The 15,902-nt window shown below is 66.3% G+C and overlaps 1 protein-coding gene across 6 annotated transcripts in view; it reads left to right on the forward strand.

Annotated features, from left to right (window-relative positions):
• Nucleotides 1-15,902, forward strand: part of RBFOX3 (RNA binding fox-1 homolog 3) — a 192,769-nt gene that overhangs the window by 142,917 nt on the left and 33,950 nt on the right. For 4 of the 6 annotated variants that reach the window (XM_075518837.1, XM_075518836.1, XM_075518841.1 and 1 more), the window contains one exon: nucleotides 12,022-12,066. The exons of 1 other annotated variant lie outside the window; for it this stretch is intronic. Coding sequence is in view for 1 of the 5 variants with exons in the window: in XM_075518839.1 (XP_075374954.1) it covers nucleotides 15,866-15,883 (18 nt within the window). In the remaining 4 variants the exon portion in view is untranslated. Of the gene's footprint in view, nucleotides 1-12,021; nucleotides 12,067-15,545; nucleotides 15,884-15,902 lie in introns of all 6 variants that reach the window. One more of the 6 variants, XM_075518839.1, reaches the window with a different exon arrangement.

Consider the following 15,902-nt stretch of genomic DNA (forward strand, 5'->3'; position numbering starts at 1 on the left):
GTTTAATATCCCCGCGATCAGGGCTGACATTTATGTCGTTAATTTTAAAACACTTTATTTCTTCTCTATTAAGTTAGACTCATTTCCAACAGACTAAATAACTCTCTCTCCCTAACTGAGGGCTGGTGTTTTATCGTTTCCTTCCCGCTTTGGTTTTTCTTCCCTTTCTGGGAAGCTCAGCAAGATGGAAGGAGGAGAGCACCGAGCCGTGCCAGCGTTACCCGTCCGGGCGATGCCGGGGTAGCCCAGCGGACGGGCGGCTCTCGCCTTCTCTCCTCTGGAGGAGGCGGGGGTGCGTCCCTGTGCTTTTTTGGAAATGTGCAACGATAGAAAAGACAGGGATCGGGGAAATTGGACACGGGGACTTTACCAGTCTCCTCTCATCCATTTTCGGAGAGTGGAGGGATCGCGTCTTGTGGTGGCTTCCCAGGATTTAAAGTCCCAAGGGATGGCTCTGCATGGGGACGGTCCCTGGTCTGGCAGGTCTGCGTGTGCGGAGAGGGACGGTAGACACAAACGTGCTGGTCCTCCACTCCCGTCGGTCACCGTCTCCCGAGGCTTCATTTTGGGTGGTTGCGGCAGGGTGGGGGTGACCCAGCAGTGCTGGGACCGGACCAGCCCCGGTGAGGCCCTGAGCCGGTGGCTGCGGGTGCAGAAGGGGTTTTCTGGATCCGAAAGGGAAGCTCCTGCCCTCCCTCCCCATCCGTCTGCCTCAGTCCTCTCCCAGCGGCGTCTCCTCCGACTCCTCTCCTGGCTCTTCCCTCCGGCCAGCCGCGAGCCCGAGGCTCGTGCGCCGCCGTCCCCTCTGCCCTTCCTGTCCCTCCAGTGGTGCTGGGACCCGTCCCCCTCCCGCGCTGGGGAGGCCGTGCCCATCTTCATCCTCGCCCTTGCCCGGCCGGGGCTGCCGCCGGCCGGAGCCGGGCTCACCGTGCGCAGGGGGTGGATTCAGAACCCTGTGCGGTGAGCGCTCCCCGGCCACGCCAGGCCAGGGTTATTAGTTATTTTTAGCAATCGATGTTATTGATGCCGTGCTAGCTGGAGGAAGCCACTGGAGGGCTGTTCTTCCAACTCATTACATTTAGAGCTGAACTATCCCCTTTTTATATAAATCCTGACACATAAAGATAAAATACACCATTTTCCACAGAGCTGCGGCCCAGAGTCAGGGCTGGCGCTGGCTGGGACCAGCCCTGCGCACACGTGTCCTGGGGAGGGTCCCCTGGCTCTGCCGGGAGGAGCGCGCTGGGCTGAGCAGGGCCTGGAGCAAACGTGCCAGAGATGCCGAAAACTGCTCCGGAGGGGCTGTCACCTCAGGGTCCCGCGTGTCCCCTCTGCTGCATCCCTCCCTGGGGCTGGGAAACCTCCTGGGGATCTCCCCGTGCTTCACAGCCCAGGGCGCTCCTCTCCTCCCAGCCGCCTTTGTGAGGGTCCGTGAGGTGCTCTGAGCTGCTGACGATAACGAACAGGGGACGGGGTTGGAGAAAGCGCCCCGTGCGTCAGTCTGACACCTGCGAGCATCCTGTCCGTCTGACACCCGTGCTACCGCACGGTGCGCAGGGTCTGTGTGACCCACTGGAGACGCTGCCGCGGGGTCCCGAGCCCTTCTCGGGCTGCGCTGGGCGATGCTCACCGCGGGCTGGAGGTCTCCGGCCGGCTGCCTGCGGGGGGGACTCGGGCTTTCGTGCACGGCCAGCAGTGACGCTGTGCTACGACGCTGTCCCAGCCTCCGTGCCCCCTCCCCGGTCAGGCAGAAGCCCCTCGGAGGGGCTGGGTTCCCCCTCGCCTCTGCCCTTGGCACTGGCGCCCGGTGCTGCAGGGGGGCTCCCCCACCCCGCGAGAGCCGTGCTGCCGCTGCTTCATTAGCATTAATACTTGGCCAATCTCTTTGATTAATGCACTGACTTGAGCACGAGAAACGAGTGCGGAGATGAAATGGAAACCCCGGGCTTCCTCCCAGCTTGCTCCCTGCCCCAGCCCGCTCCCTCGATGGAAACTCAGTCCTGGCCAGAGGGATCGACGCTAACCCGCTCGCCGCCCGTGCTGCGCCGCTCCCGGGGCCCGCGGGAGGCATTGCTCTTTGGGGGGACGGGAGGAGTGCTGCCGGCGTGCCCACCCTGGGGGGCTGCGCCTGCGTGCGGGGCTGCCCTGGGCCACCGCCCGTGTGGCTGGAGGGCATGGGACGGCCTTTGGGGACAGACCCCTCAACGCGGCCGTCCTGACCGCATCAGTGGGGAGCCCTGGGCAGGCGAGCAGGAGCAGGAGCAGGAGCAGGAGCAGGAGCAGCCCGAGGCATCTGGGGAGCAGGACGGTGTCCGGGTTTCCCTCGGGCTGGCACCCCCGCCCCTCCGGGTTCCAGCAGCGCGTCCGTCCGGAGCTGGGAAGCAGAGCTGCTTCCCCCGTGCTCTCCTCCCCGGCGCGGGGGGACGTCCCTGCCCAGGCACAGAGCAGAGGGTGCCTGCGTTTCCAGCGAAATCAGCCCGGCGGTGGCGAGGCGGCCATCCAGGCTCGCTGGAGAGGGCTCTTTCCATTTGCTTTTGTAGTTTTTCATTTCAAGATGAAATTAAGCTACAGAGAGCAAAAAACAAACCTTTTTTTAAAGCAATGCATCAATGCATCCCTTAAGGGGAAAACACTCTTACACGGAGGTTTTCCTGCACTTTAGTTGTCCTCTGTGTCTCAGTTCTCCTGCGCTTTCAAAATGCTCGCCCCTGGCCAATTCCCCGTGCGCTCTGGGTTTTTGGTGGTTTGGTTTTTTGTTCCTTTTTTTGCTATTGTTTCCAATCAATTTTACAGTAGGTTTGTATTTAGGACAAAAGCCTCCCCCGTCCTCTGCTCGCCCGGCCGCGTTTTCTTCCCCGCGCCTCTGCTGACGCAGCCCGGGAGCAGCGGGGGCCGAGCGGAGACCCCGCGCTGGGCGGCTGCCCCTCGCCCAGGGGTCCCCTACCTCTGCTCCGGGGCTCGCCCGTGCCTGGCCCGGGTGTCCGCAGCCGAGGCTGCGCCGATGGCACGGCTCTTCTTCCACGGTCTAACCCCGCTCACAGGTGCTGCAGCTGCTGCCGGCTGCTCGGCGTTCCCGTGGGCTCCTCCGGTGGATCCGGCCCCTCTGTCCCCGCCTGCTCGGTCCTGGCCGTCCCGCCGGCCACCGTGTCCCTCCCTTGGTCCGCATCGAGCGATCCTGGCGGTGGTCACCCCCGGAGCGGAGCTGTGTCCTCTTGTTGTGTCCCGTCAGGTTCTCACTGAAGAGGTTGAGCCACAGGTTAATTTATGGTGTACGGGGGAGCCGAGGATGGGAATAGCGTCTGCCCTCTAAATAAGTCATGAAGCAGGATCCCAACAGCACAATTAGAACCCTCCGTTAATGATTATTTATGGGGCTGGGAATGCTTATTTAACCTGACTATATTAAATATTAAACCAAATTATAATATTTATAACTGTATTTACAACAAAAGGGAGCGGCATGTTGCCGGGGCTGCGGCGTGCGGCCAAGGTGAGGGGCGTACCGGCACCGGAGGGGCCGTGGGCAGCGCGCGGTGGCTTGCGGGGACCAGAGAAACGGTCTCGGCTCTGCCTCCGGCCCACGGCTTGCAAATGGTTTGTCCGGACCATCCCCGGGAGCCGGGGAGCCCCCCCGCCCCAGCAGGAGGGTGAGGGGTCCCTGCCAGCGGCCGGCGCTGAGCCGGGGGGGCTGCTGCTGGGCACGACCTCTGCTCGTCCCTCTGTCTGCGGGTGCCGTGGGGCTCCTGGGGCCCAGCGCTGCCGGCGGCCCCCTCCCGGGAAGCGCAGCCCCCCGCGGGGCTCCCGTCCCGCGGCAGTGGCGGGGCACAAGCCGTTTGCCTTCTGCTGGCCCTGCCTTCCCCGCGGCCAGCCCTTGCATCCCGGCGAGGGGGGTCCCGGCATCGAGGCGAGGGGGGTCCGCTCTCCCGCCGCCCTGCGCGCGTCCCGCGGGGGAAGAGGGAGAAGCCCCGTTTGCCCTGGCGGGGCCGGCGGGGCGCGATGGACTGCGGCTCTCGGCAGCCGCCGAGGGAGACGGGCAGGGAAACGGGCTGCTGCGAGCAGCGTCCCGACTGAGTAAAACGCCCGACTGAATTGATTCCGCTCGCAATCGGAAACTCTATTCTCAAAGCAAACGGTGTTGTCAGCCCGCAATGAGCTGAGCGTGTGCTCCTCCGAAGAGCGCGCTGGGGGGCTGTGCTGCCGTGGGGGCCCTGCCTGCGCTGCCCCGCCACGCCTGCACTGCCTTGGGGGCTTTTTGGTCTCAAATCGAGAGTGCGAAGGAATCACCCGCTGCGTTTGGGGGTGCGGTATCCGGCCACCCGGTGACCTGCAGGGAGGACAAGCTCTGCCGGCCCTGGGTTGCTTTCTGTCCCATGTCTCGCCGTCAAACTGTGCCAGCAGCCCCGGTACCGGGGCCGGAGAACCCCGTAACCCCCCGCTGGGGCCGGTTTCCCCCCTCGGGCTGAGTGGGGTCCGGGCAGAGCACGAGCCGTGGCAGCAGTGGGACCCCCGGGCTGTGGGTGCTGGCCGTGCCCGGCAGACCGCTGCGCCCGCTGCGCCGCCCCGGGGAGCTCCCGGGGTCCTTCTCCCTGGGGCAACCGGGGGGTCCCAACCCCAGCCCGCAGCGCTGCTCGCTGTGCAGAGCGCCTGTCGGGGACATGGGACCATATAAATTACCCTGCCCTGCGCCGCGGCGGAGAGGACGGAGTCATGCTGTAAAACCCCTCGGCTCCTGAGCAGCGGGCTGCTCTCCGCGCCGAGCGCGGCAGGTTTTGCAGAGACAAGAGCGAGGCACTTGGAGGAGCGGAGAAGCAGCCGGGGGCATTTCCAGCTGCCGAGGGCAACTGAGAGGAGACCTGTGGCTGGGTTTCTGCGAAGGTTCAATGCCGCTGTGACCGCTAACAATATTTTCAGGTATGCAATCTAAGATAATGACAGGGCTAATCAAATCTCCGGCATAAGCTGCTGGTTTTGGGGTCAGGAGGGAACGTACTGCACCTAGAGCAGCAGTGCTTAATTGCTTTTGTCTTTCCCTGAATCAGAGGAGACAGCTGGGCTTGGTGGGCCACGGGGTCTCCTGCTCCGGTCTCGCAGCTGCGTGTGGCTGGGTGGTTGCTGCATGCTCCAATTGAGCTCCTTTATGGCAGAGCCGTGGCTCCTATTCTGCTGGCCCTAGCAATTGCGGGAGATAAGTGAAAAATCCCTCCACGCTCCCAAAGACGGTGTGATTGCAGGTTCCGCAGCCTATTGCAGATAAAATGATGATTAAGGGGTCCTACCCTATAAGCAGACAACCATGTTGACCTTATTTAGGCTCCTAATCAATTTGCCCCCGGTGTGATTAATTGAGATGCTTGCCATTGATTTTTCGTGAGACAGGAGCGGCTGAGGCGGGATTCACAGGGATGCCTGCAGGGAGATATCCAGGGCTGTTTGCGTCGCGGTGGCAGCGAGCGGCTGAGCCGTGCCGAGTCCTCTGCCGGGCAGGGATTATCCCGTCTCTCCTCAGCCGCGGCTCCTGGGGCCCGGCTGCCTCCCTGCCTCTGCCTGCCGGAGGGGGCAAGGGCTGGGCGCTGCAGGGCCGGTCACGGAGGTCTGGGTGGGGTTTGGGCTTCCCGGCAGCCCTCCCGCACCCCGCAAATGGCGCAGCGGATCCGGGCCCCGGGGAGGGATGGGGCACTCTTCCTCCCGAGCGAGTGGGCAGCTCGGGGAAGAGCCCACGCAGCGGGTGCCGCTGTCGGTCCCTCCGTCCAGACCTGCCCGCGGGCGCACGGTTGGGTCCTCCCTTGCCGCCGGCTGCAGCAGCGCCAGTGAGAGGGTCCCTGGAGCGTGGGCTTGGCCAGGGCGTGCTGCGAGGGGCAGCGTGACCCCCCTCCCTCCCCGAGCGTCCCCCTCCCCGAGCGTCCCCGTCGGGGGTGGTGTGGGATCGGTAAGTGCCGGGGCCCCGCGTGAGCTGCCGGCGGCTGCCAGAGTGGAAAACGCTCTGCCCAGAGCTGCGTGTTGGGGGTGAAGGACCTACAGCACGGATGATTGGAAAGGATTTTCTAGCTAAATTGCTGAGCAGATGGATTTACCCTGGACTGGTCCTTGTGGACTCTGGAACATTTTCTCTTCTGTCATGGTTCCTTTTTATGACCTGCCATTTGCTCCAGCGAGCGAGAAGAGAGCCCTTGGCGTCCAGCTCCCGCTCCGGCTGCCGTTCAGGAACGCATCGGCATCGCTGCTGGGAGCCGCTCGCTCCTTTTCAGGAACGGTGCCGGGGCCTGGCAGGACACCCCTGCCCACCCCTGCTCCCCGGCTGCGCCCGAGCCGGGCCGGCCGGGACTGAGCCGCTCCCCCCTGCCTGCGCAGCCGGGGCTCTGCCTGTGCTGCCCGCCCTGGCTGGGGGCTGCCGGAAAGGTGGGAAGGGGCAGCTCCTGCTGGGGCAGGGGGAGCTGGCAGCTGCCGGCCGGCGCTGGAGGCTGCTGTGCCAGCGATACGGCGGTGATTTTTATAATGAGCTGTGAATCGTTATAGCGACCACCTGCAGCGTGCGCGGTAGCCAGCTTGTGGTGCGGCTGGGGGGGGTCTGCTGCACGGGGGGAGCGCGGTGCTCCATCCCCTCTGCCGCCCCGACGCCAGCACGGGCGCCGGGAGGGCACCAGCGGGTCTTGCCGAAGGCGGAGCTGTGAGCCCTGGCGCTGCCAGGGCGGCGGCGATGGCGGCAGGCTGGGGAAGCGCTCCTTGCCGCCGCCGAGTCAGGGCTCCACACGGGGTTTCTCTCCTTGCCCGGCGGCCCCTCAGCCCTGCTAATTCCACACGGGCCGCGGCCCCGGGCGGAGCGGCTTCCGGCCGCGGTGCGTGCCCTCGGCAGCTCGCCGGAGCTCGGCACCTCCCGCGTGCCGGGTGTATTTTCTGCCTCTCCGTCGTCTCCCTGGTGCTGGTGACAGTCCTTTGGGAGCGGTGTCCCGGCAGACCCCTCCGTGGTGGCAGCGCGTGCAGGGGGACAGCGGTGGTCCCGGGAGGGCGGGCTGGGTGCTCCCCGCGCTCTGCCATCGGCGCTTCCGTGCGGTGATTCGGCCGGTTACTTCGGTTTCCGCTGTCCTTGTTTATGACTGATATCTCTCTTTCTTAGAAGAAGGGGGAAGGACGGCTCGCGATCTCCCACCGAAAGCCCTTCCCCTTCCTCCAGCAGTGTTTCTGCCATTTACATTAAAGGCTATAACGGGTTGGAGTAAATGGAGCAGGTTTGCAATTAGTTTTCGAAGTACTTATCTCATTAAAGTAAATGAATTATTGATTTAGTGACACTCATGCTTTTAGTGAGCGGCACAGTGCCATCACCACTCTGTTCCCTGGCTCACAACGGCGGTGGCCAGCCCTTGCACGCCTGCTCCTCGCGTGCACGTGGGTGCGTGAGCAGCGAGCGGCCGTTCTGCCTCTTACTTGGCTTCGTAGCCAACGCAGACCCATGCCGGACGCGAGAGTCGTGTCCCTGGGAGCACCGGCACGGCTTTGCAAGGGGCACCCGTCACGGTGCGGGCCAGGGTCGGGCAGCAGAGCCCTCCGGGGAGGGACAGGCTGGGGACCGGCGCTGCCTGCCGAGGGCTGTGCCCCGGACGAGGTCCAGGCCCCAGTGCCCTGGCACGCTCCTGCGGGCACAGTGGCTGTGCCGCGATACCTCCTGCCAACCCGTCCTTGCTGTGCCAAGGATGACGAGGGAGGGAGGAAGGCAGCCCACCGGTGCCACGGGGCGCTCGGCTCGCTCGGTGCCCGGCAACACGGCAGAGGACTGGCGTGGGGCTGCCAGGCGGTACAGGGGGGCTGGCGCTGGTCCCGTCCAGCACCTGCGCCGCCTGCGGCCCCTCCGGCCGGCCCGGCGCTCGCTGGGGCAGGGAGAGGGGTGCGCGCTGGGCGCTGGGGCCGGGCGCTGCCTGCCGGAGCGTGGCCGCAGGAGGGTGAAGTGCTGAAGTGCTGTGCCGGAGCCAAATGCTTACGGCTGAACCTGCCGCCCCCCAGCCAGCTGCTGACTCAGCTCTTTTGCGCTTCTCTGTACAGAGATTTAATCTCTCCCGTAAGATAAAACACTCCATTAATGGGAACCTGTCTGCTCAGAGCCGCCCCTCTCTGGGTTCCAGGCAGGAAGGGCTGTGCTCTCCCGCCACCCAGAGCGGAGGCTGCCGCTGCTGGGAGAGCGCCGAGGACGGGCCGGGAGGCGCCCGACCCCGCACGGGCCGGCCGTGCAGCCGGACACGTTGCCCCTTCGCTCCTGTGCCCCCACGTCTGATGTGGGGTGGGACGAGGGGCTGCGGGAAGGATGCCGGTGGGGTGAGCCGGGAATGCCGGACTCCTCCGGTGGTGCCTGCCGTGCGAGCGGGTGCCAGGCGGCTCTGCCGGCGGGTGTCACGGGCGACGCGTGTGTCAGAAGCGCTTCATCCTCCTCGGGAGCGTGGCGTGCTGGGAGGGAAGAGGTGGCGATGCTGCAAGAGCCGCTGTCATCGGGCGGGCGGGCGGGCGGGAGGAAGTGCCGGGGAATGAGCAGAAGTTGCAGCAAGAATTTCGGTTGAAAGATTCACAGCAATTACTCATGCTGGTGTTTTGGGGACCGCAGTTAGGACTGGCGATGCTGGCAGGGGCCGTGCCGAGCGGGCACGCTCCCAGGGTCACGCCGTCCCCTCCCTGCGGGCTGAAGGCCCCGGTTGTCCCTTGCCAAAGGAGACGGTTCTCCCCGGGCGGGGGACCTGCGGGTCGCTCAGCATCGCCCGCGCCCACGGCAGCCCTCGCCCCGCGGCGCGGCACCCTCGCCTCTGCCCCCGAGGAACCGGCAGCTGGAGCTGGCGGTCGGCCCTGCGCTGGGGCCCTTGCCCGTCCCGCCCGTCCCCGTGCCGCTCCGCCTGCGCACCCTGCCTACGGCTGGGCTCGGCGGGGCAGGGCAGGTCCCCGGAAAGGCAGGAGCCGGCCGGTTGCGGTGTTGGGAAGGGGGTTGCCAAAGAGGGGGCAGTGCCGTGCGTTGTCACTGTCCCCAGGAAGCGACTGCGCTTTCTGGACTGGGGCCGCCCTTTCGGGGACTCTCCCAAAGGGTTACTCAGCCCGAAAGCTGTCCTGGTGCTGGCCCCTCACCCGGCCCCGCCACGAGCCGGGGCTCCTCTGGGCGCTGCCCGAGCACCTCCTGCCCGCAGCCCTCGGCCGGCAGCGCGGCACGGCCCCGGCTCCGCGGCAGGCGGCCAGGCAGAGCCGGATGATGGTGAAACACGGCCCGAGAGCGGGAGCCAGCGCTGCCTGCGTGCTGGACGGCCCCGGCCCCGGCCCCGGCCCCGGCCCCCTGCCCGCGCCTGCCACGCACCTCCAGGAGCTGCTGGGAACGGGGCGTTTTATCTTAGTTAAAAAAAATTCCTTCTCATTTAATTAAAAGTGTTGACATTGTGCCTGGCCATCCCGCCCGCCAGAGAACGTGGTTATAAATTAAACATTAAACCTTTAATGGCCCATAAAGAAATATTCGCTGCTGCTTATGTATATAGGGGATATAAATAGAGAGGGCTGCTGGGGGAGGGGCAGGATATTATTTTTCCTCAGCCAGATAATCTTTGCTAATGAATTTAATTAAAAGCAAAATTAATTTAGGATTTTTGGTGGAAGGAAGGGGGGGTCAAAACGCACTTTGAAAAACTGTTGAGAAGTTTCCCAGCGAAGCGGAGCGGGGCGGCTGGCCCAGGCCTGCCGCAGGGTTTGCCCCGCGGTTGCAAGGTGGGGATGGGGCTGTTGGGGCGCGGCGTCCGTGGGGCCCCGGGCAGCTGCCGGGCTGGGTGACACAGGTTGCGTTTCCAGGGAGCCCCGTGCGGACACCCCACTTCAGATGCAAGTGGTTTTAGCTGGGTTGGGTTTTGCTTAGAAGCTGGCCCGCGCTGGGCTCTCCTGTCGTGGATGCGGGTCCGTGGGAGGCTGCTCGGGGCTCCGGCAGGGACGCGGGGCTGGCTCCTGCCTGGCTGGAGCCAGTCAGCCCGGAGCGTCGCCAGAAAAGCAGGGGCAGGGGCAAGACCCCTGCCGGTAACGCTGCGCCTGGTCGCCCAGAGCCCCGAGCTGCCCCCAGCCCACCTCCCATCAACGCTCTGCCGGGGCTCTTCCTCGCCGGCTTCGGCGCACGCGGCAGGACAGGGGGGTTTTGGCTGAGCGTCCCGGGCCCTGCGGTGCCTGCGACCGCCTGAGACTTTCGCCTGGGCCGGCGCCAGGCTCGGCGAGCTCCCCAGCCGCGCAGGCGAGCGCGGCGCATCCCGGCTGCTGGGGCCCCAAGCTGCCGTGGGGAGTTTCTCAGAAGGTGCCTTCCTTGGGAAATGCGTTTGGGAAATGAGATTTTACCCATCACTGTACCTCCCCGAGGAGAGCGAGCGTCCTTCAATTATTCATCGCCAAACAGGCTGTCTGGGTTCCCAGCACACCCAAACCGCCCGTAGCGCACGCTGGAGTTCTCTGCTCCCGCTTTCCCGTCCCCTGCCTTCCCCTGCCAGGGATCCCGGTGAGCGCTGTCGGGGCGAAGCCGAGGAAGACCTCGGGAGCGGTTGCTGCAAGGCGGGAGGGCAGGAGGCTCTGCCGGGCCCGCGGCCGTGCGGGGATGTCCCCTTGCTGCCGGGGACCGGGGAGTTTCCAACCCGCTTTTCTGGGGCACCGGCGTCCCACGGCTGAGCCTGCCCCGTGGGTGGCATGGGGGGCTGGGGAGGGAAGACCCCCGAGCCTGGAAAACGTGTCTGGCTGGGCAAGAGCTTTCTGGAGGGTTTTTATCATAAGAACGCTAATGGAAGTCAGCACCAGCCTAATGAGCTGTGCTCCTCCATGAATCTGATTCATTGAGGCAGGAATTACCATAATTGATTATCCTGCTGTGCGGCTAAGAGCGGTGTTTGCTAACAGAAGCGCCTGGGAACCGGCTCCTCTCTCCCCGAGCCGCCGCCACGTGCGGCCGCGCCTCCGGACCATCCGCGGCCCTGCTCTCGCAGGGATCCGGCCGTGGGTCTGGAGCTGCGTCCTTTTGCCCGGCGCCGGGGTCCGGGCCCGTTCTGTGCCCGGCCAGCCCCAGGCGCAGGGTCCCTACGCCCACCCAGGGCCGCCTCGTCTTTCGGTGCTGCGCTCTGGGCCGGGGGGCGGAGGAGCGTCGCAGCTCCCGTGTTTGAAAGCGGAGCTGTTGCTGCCTGCCTGGGCAGGCAGGGAGCGGCTGCGGGGCTCGGCACCTCCAGGTCCCCAAAGAAGCGGTTCACACACAGAAACAGCCCTCGCTTACTCTTTTTAAAACCTCTCGTGATGTGTAAGCTGTTCTCATTATTTTTGAGGGTCTGACATGATTTATGAACATTGGGGTTGGCAATGTTGCAGAAGCCAATTAGTCGAAGTGCAGCTTTCAGGAAGTTTTCTTTGAAATTCGGCGATATTCTCCAAGAAGTGCCCGGAGCCGGGACGGCAGCGGCAGAGCCATATGCCGCAGGGCTCGCTCCTTGCAGGAGCGTGACGCTGTGCCCGGGCGCAAGGGGCAGGGACGGGCACTGCTGGGGGGCAGAAGCGCAGGAGCACCCTTGGGTGCGTGCAGCGAGCTGGGGCGGGCGGAGGGCTCGGGGCGGGCCAGGCCGGCCGGGTTCGGTGACGGCTGTGTCCTATCCAGCCCCGCTGAGCCGTGGGCTGCGCGTGGGGCCAGGGCTGCGCTTGCGGAGCCCCGGGGAAGCGGAGGAAGGGGCCCGTGGCCCGCGGGAGCTGGGTCAGGTTCGAGGTGCGCTGGCAGAGCTGGAGGCGGGGGTCCTGCTCCCGTCGCCCCGTGCAAAGCGCAGGCAGGCAGCGTGGCTGCTCAGCGTCGGGGCTCGGCCGCCCCGGGTCGAACCCCCAGCCTGGCTGCTGGCTCTTAACCAGGGCAGGTTTCCCAGCGCGCCCGGGGAGATAATGCTCACGGTCGTACTCGTATTCGAACATTTTGCCAGTCAATGAGCAAATAGCATTGACTGTAGGCAGGTTAGCGATGATGATCATTGATTTTAATTCTTCCTCCTCTTTCTTGTCTTTTCTTAGAGAGCCCAGCACGAGCACCGCAGGAGGAGCTGGGCTGAATAAAAGGTACGGTGGCGTTCGTTTCTGACGGCCAGAGAGGCGAGGGGCTGCTCTGGGGCTTGGGCAGCGGCTCCTGGGGCCCCTCGGCTGCACAGGCTGACCCGGTGCTGTTGGGGCCCAGGGTCCCTCCGAGCATGATAAAACTGCATGCTAAAACCTGCATGTTTAGGGGCAGGCGATGGGTGCTGCTGCCCGAGCTGCGCGGGGCCGGGTGGGACAGGGCAGCACCCTCTGCCCGCGGCGCTGGGGTCTGGCGGGGGCAGGCGCAGAGCCGTGCGCCGGGGAGGGCGGGGAGGAAGGCCGCCTGCTCCTCTCCGCCGGCAGCCCCCAGCACCCGCCGGGCGCTGAGACCCCGCGCAGGCGTGACGTGAGTGGCGTGAGTCCCGGGTGAGGAGGGCCGAGGGCTGCAGTGTCTGCGAGCTGTCCGTGTGTGCTGATGTTGCTGTCTGTCTGTCTGTGCTCCGTGAGGCTCCCGGGAGCCGTCCCTGGGGAAGCCTGTTGAGGGGACCCTGTCCTTACCAGCGTGGCACCAGCCCCCAGCCCCGGGTCCTGGCCCTGAACCGGCAGTTGCCCACTGCGGAGGATGTTTGCCCCGGGGTCCCGCAGCCCTTCCGGTGAGGTGTCACTGCAGCTCGTGGCGTCCCCCAGGCTGAGACCCAGCTCGGGCAGGCGGTGGCTCGTGCACGTGAGGGGGTGTCCCCTGCCAGCCCGGTGCCCGCTGGGCAGACGGGGGTGGCTCCTTCCCATCGTAACCTCGTGTTGCTTGGCTTTGCGGCGGTAGCCTCTGGTCCCGTTGCAGGGTGGGGGGACCAGGTCCCCCTGAAGGTCCGTCCTGCCGAGTACAGCACAAACCCCTGCTCCCCCCTGGTCCAAGCCGGTGAAGCAGAGGAGCAGAGATAAGACGAGGGGCTGGGGGTGAGGATGCTGGTGCCTCCATCCCTCCGTGCCCTGGCACTGGTCCGGAGGTGCCTGCGCAGCAGCGGGACCGGGGGGTGGCGGTGGCCAAGGTGGTGGCACTGGGCACCGGGGAGCTGTCACCGTGCAAAAGCGATGGAGAAAAGAGGTGTTTGGGGGGAGCGCTCTCGTTTCCGTCATCGGCAGGATGAGGACAAAGGTGACGAGCCGGGAGGGGGTCGTGGTCCAGAAGGGTCCTGAGACACCGTGAGAAATGTGGAAAAGGAGCCGCTGGAAGGAGCGGGAAGGCTGGGGCGGGAGCCGGGCCCGCAGGCAGCGCGAGCCAGGAGCCAGGATTAATGGGACGAAGGCTGGGCTGCGGGTGGGAGCCCGGGAGGAAAACGTGCCAGTCAGCAGCGGCAGCGTGGGCTGCGGGGCCGGGGCGCAGGGGGCCGGGGCTGCTGCAGCACGGTGGTTTGCTTCCGAGCGGGAGCGAGAGTCCGAGCTTCGGCTGGCTCCACGCTGGGCCGTTCAGAAAACCCAGCAGCACCGGTGCAGCGTGGGCAGAGCAGGCAGGGCACGGGTGATCGCTGGGGCCGGGCAACAGGACAGGCAGGGAGCTCCCTGCGGGGCCAGGCTCGCCCCCACCTCTGCCGTTAGTGTCTGTACTGATGTCTCTGCATCTCGCTCCCCGCGCCGAAGCGAGGGCTTCGCTCCCTCCCGGTGTCCGGCTGCGTGCGGGGGACGGGTGGCCCTCGGGTCGGTCCCTGGGGCTGCGGGGGGCTGCGGGTGCCCAGAGCACGCCCGGCCGTGGCCACGCGGTTGTGGCTGGAGAGGAGACGTGCCCCGCGGCGGAGGGGAGGCAGCAGCGGGGTCGGTGTCCTGAGGCGGAGCAGCCCCGGAACCCGGTTCGGATGGGAGAGTTGGGACGTGGCTGCGGGGCGACTGGGCGCGGTTTGCAAAGGTGCCTTGGGGCGAGGGGCGTGCGTTGACGCGGGGCTGGGGATGCTGAAGCTGGAGGAGGTGAAATAGCGCTGGGAAGGGAGCTGGGCCAGGGAGCCGAGCTGGGGAAGCCTCCTGCGGCCAGCCCCTCCCCTGCCTCTGCCCCCCTGCCCAGTGCCCCCAGGTTTTGGTTTGCATGGTGACGGAGGGGTTTTAGTCTGCTGCGTTGGGCCCCTCTGCCCCGGGTCTCGGCGCAGCCGGCGCACGCCAAGAGCACGTCCTGCACGGCAGCGTGGGGGTCCGGCGGGCTGCGGGGCCCCAGGCGGCGGCTGGGGCTGCCTTTGCAGGGCACAGGAAACAGGAGAGGGTTTTGATCACCAAGGTATAAGAAGGAGTGGGAAGCCCCTCACCCTGGCTGCCTGCAGTGGTGGCTCCTCTGCTTTATCACCCTCTCCTGGTGCTGAATTATTGAGAGTGTTGCTTTCTTTTATTGCTGTGCTGGAGGAGGAATGCCTCAGCCCGGCTCTGCTTTGAATACGATTATGGGGCTGGAGATGTCAGAGCCAGCTGGGCCCCAGAGACCGATCTGCCACCCCTCTCGCTCCTGCGCCTTCCCTTATTTATTCCCTTGCTCCCGCCTGTGGTTCAGCGCACACAGTCCCCTCGCTCTCCTCCGCCGAGCAGCGTCCCGGGAGGACGGGAGATTTAGTGCCTGACAAGCCGCGCTGCCCTGCCGCCGAGCCGCCGTGCCCGCGGCGTGCGCCGGAGGTGGCTGGGAGCTCGCTTCCCACGGGGAAGGTCCGTCTCGCCCCCGGAGCCCCGCCGTCCACGGGCGGAGGAGCCGTGCTGCGGGCAGAGCCCGAGCAGGGCTTGTCCCTGTGGCCCACGCTGCGGCCAGCCCTCCCCCCGCCTCCCGTGCGGGACCTCGGCCGGCCCGGCAGCTCTCCCCTGTGGGACGGGGTCTCCGTCCACCTCTGTCCCGGGGCTCTGCCTGGGTGCGGTGCTGGGGCCCGACGGGGCCGCTGCCCCGCGTCAGCAGGGACTTCTGGGTGCCCTTCTCGTGCAGACCGCGGCGGCCGCGTCCTGGGCTGCAGGACGGCTTCTGCGGGGACCGTCCCCATTGCTCCTGCACACGGGGACGGGGGGCTGCTGGCTCTGCCCCCCCTCGGGCCGCAGCCTGGCAGAGCAGGCGACGCTGGGCCCCCCAAGACAGCCCGTCCTGGCAGGGCCTGCCGGACCCCGGCAGAGCATCCCTGCCCGCTGGGAGCAGAGACGGGGCGCGGGCGGCCGTGCAAACTGCTGCCCGCTGAGGGGTGCTGGGAGCTGGCTGGCACCTCGCAGGTTAACCGCGAGAGCAGCCGATTCCCATATTGACAGGGTAGCTTGAAAAATGCTGAGGCAGGACATCAGCTCCTCCGAGTGTCAGCGCGGGAGCCCACGCTGCGCCGCGAGCGCACACGCCGCCGCTGCCGGCCACCCCCCGGCGCCCAGCCCGGCCACCGGGCCCCGGACCCCCGCCCGGGCGCTCCGGCTGGGGAGCGGGTCGGCTCCCCCTCGCACGCTCGCCCTTCCCTTTGCTCTTAAAGACGCGAGAGAGGATTTCGTTTTTATCCCTCCCTCTCCCGTTTTTTTTCCCTGGGGTGAGTAAGCCCCTGCTCCACCGCGCGCCCAGGGCTGTCCCCGCGTCCGTCCTCCGGCCCCTGCTCTCCAACCTGCCCAGCAGCAGCATGTCGGACGCCGGCAGCCGGCTCTGAAGCGTGCGGCGGCGAGCGACCACGCCGCGCCGGGGAGGGAGGTGAGCGCGCAGGGCACCGGGCCGTGCCGGCCCTTGGCGCTGGAGCCGGACAGCGAGCGCCCGAGGGGAGAGAGCCCACCGAGGAGGAGCGGCGCCCAGCGCAGCCGGCGTCAGGGAGCAGCCCACCGCCCTCCCGCCGATCCCGTGGAGCTCCTCAAGCACCCCGCTGCCGACATGATGATGTATTTTTGGGTAGGTACCGCCACCGAGG

This window comes from Mycteria americana, chromosome 16 (assembly GCF_035582795.1).
Source record: "Mycteria americana isolate JAX WOST 10 ecotype Jacksonville Zoo and Gardens chromosome 16, USCA_MyAme_1.0, whole genome shotgun sequence".
In the NCBI taxonomy this organism is placed as follows: Eukaryota; Metazoa; Chordata; class Aves; order Ciconiiformes; family Ciconiidae; genus Mycteria; species Mycteria americana.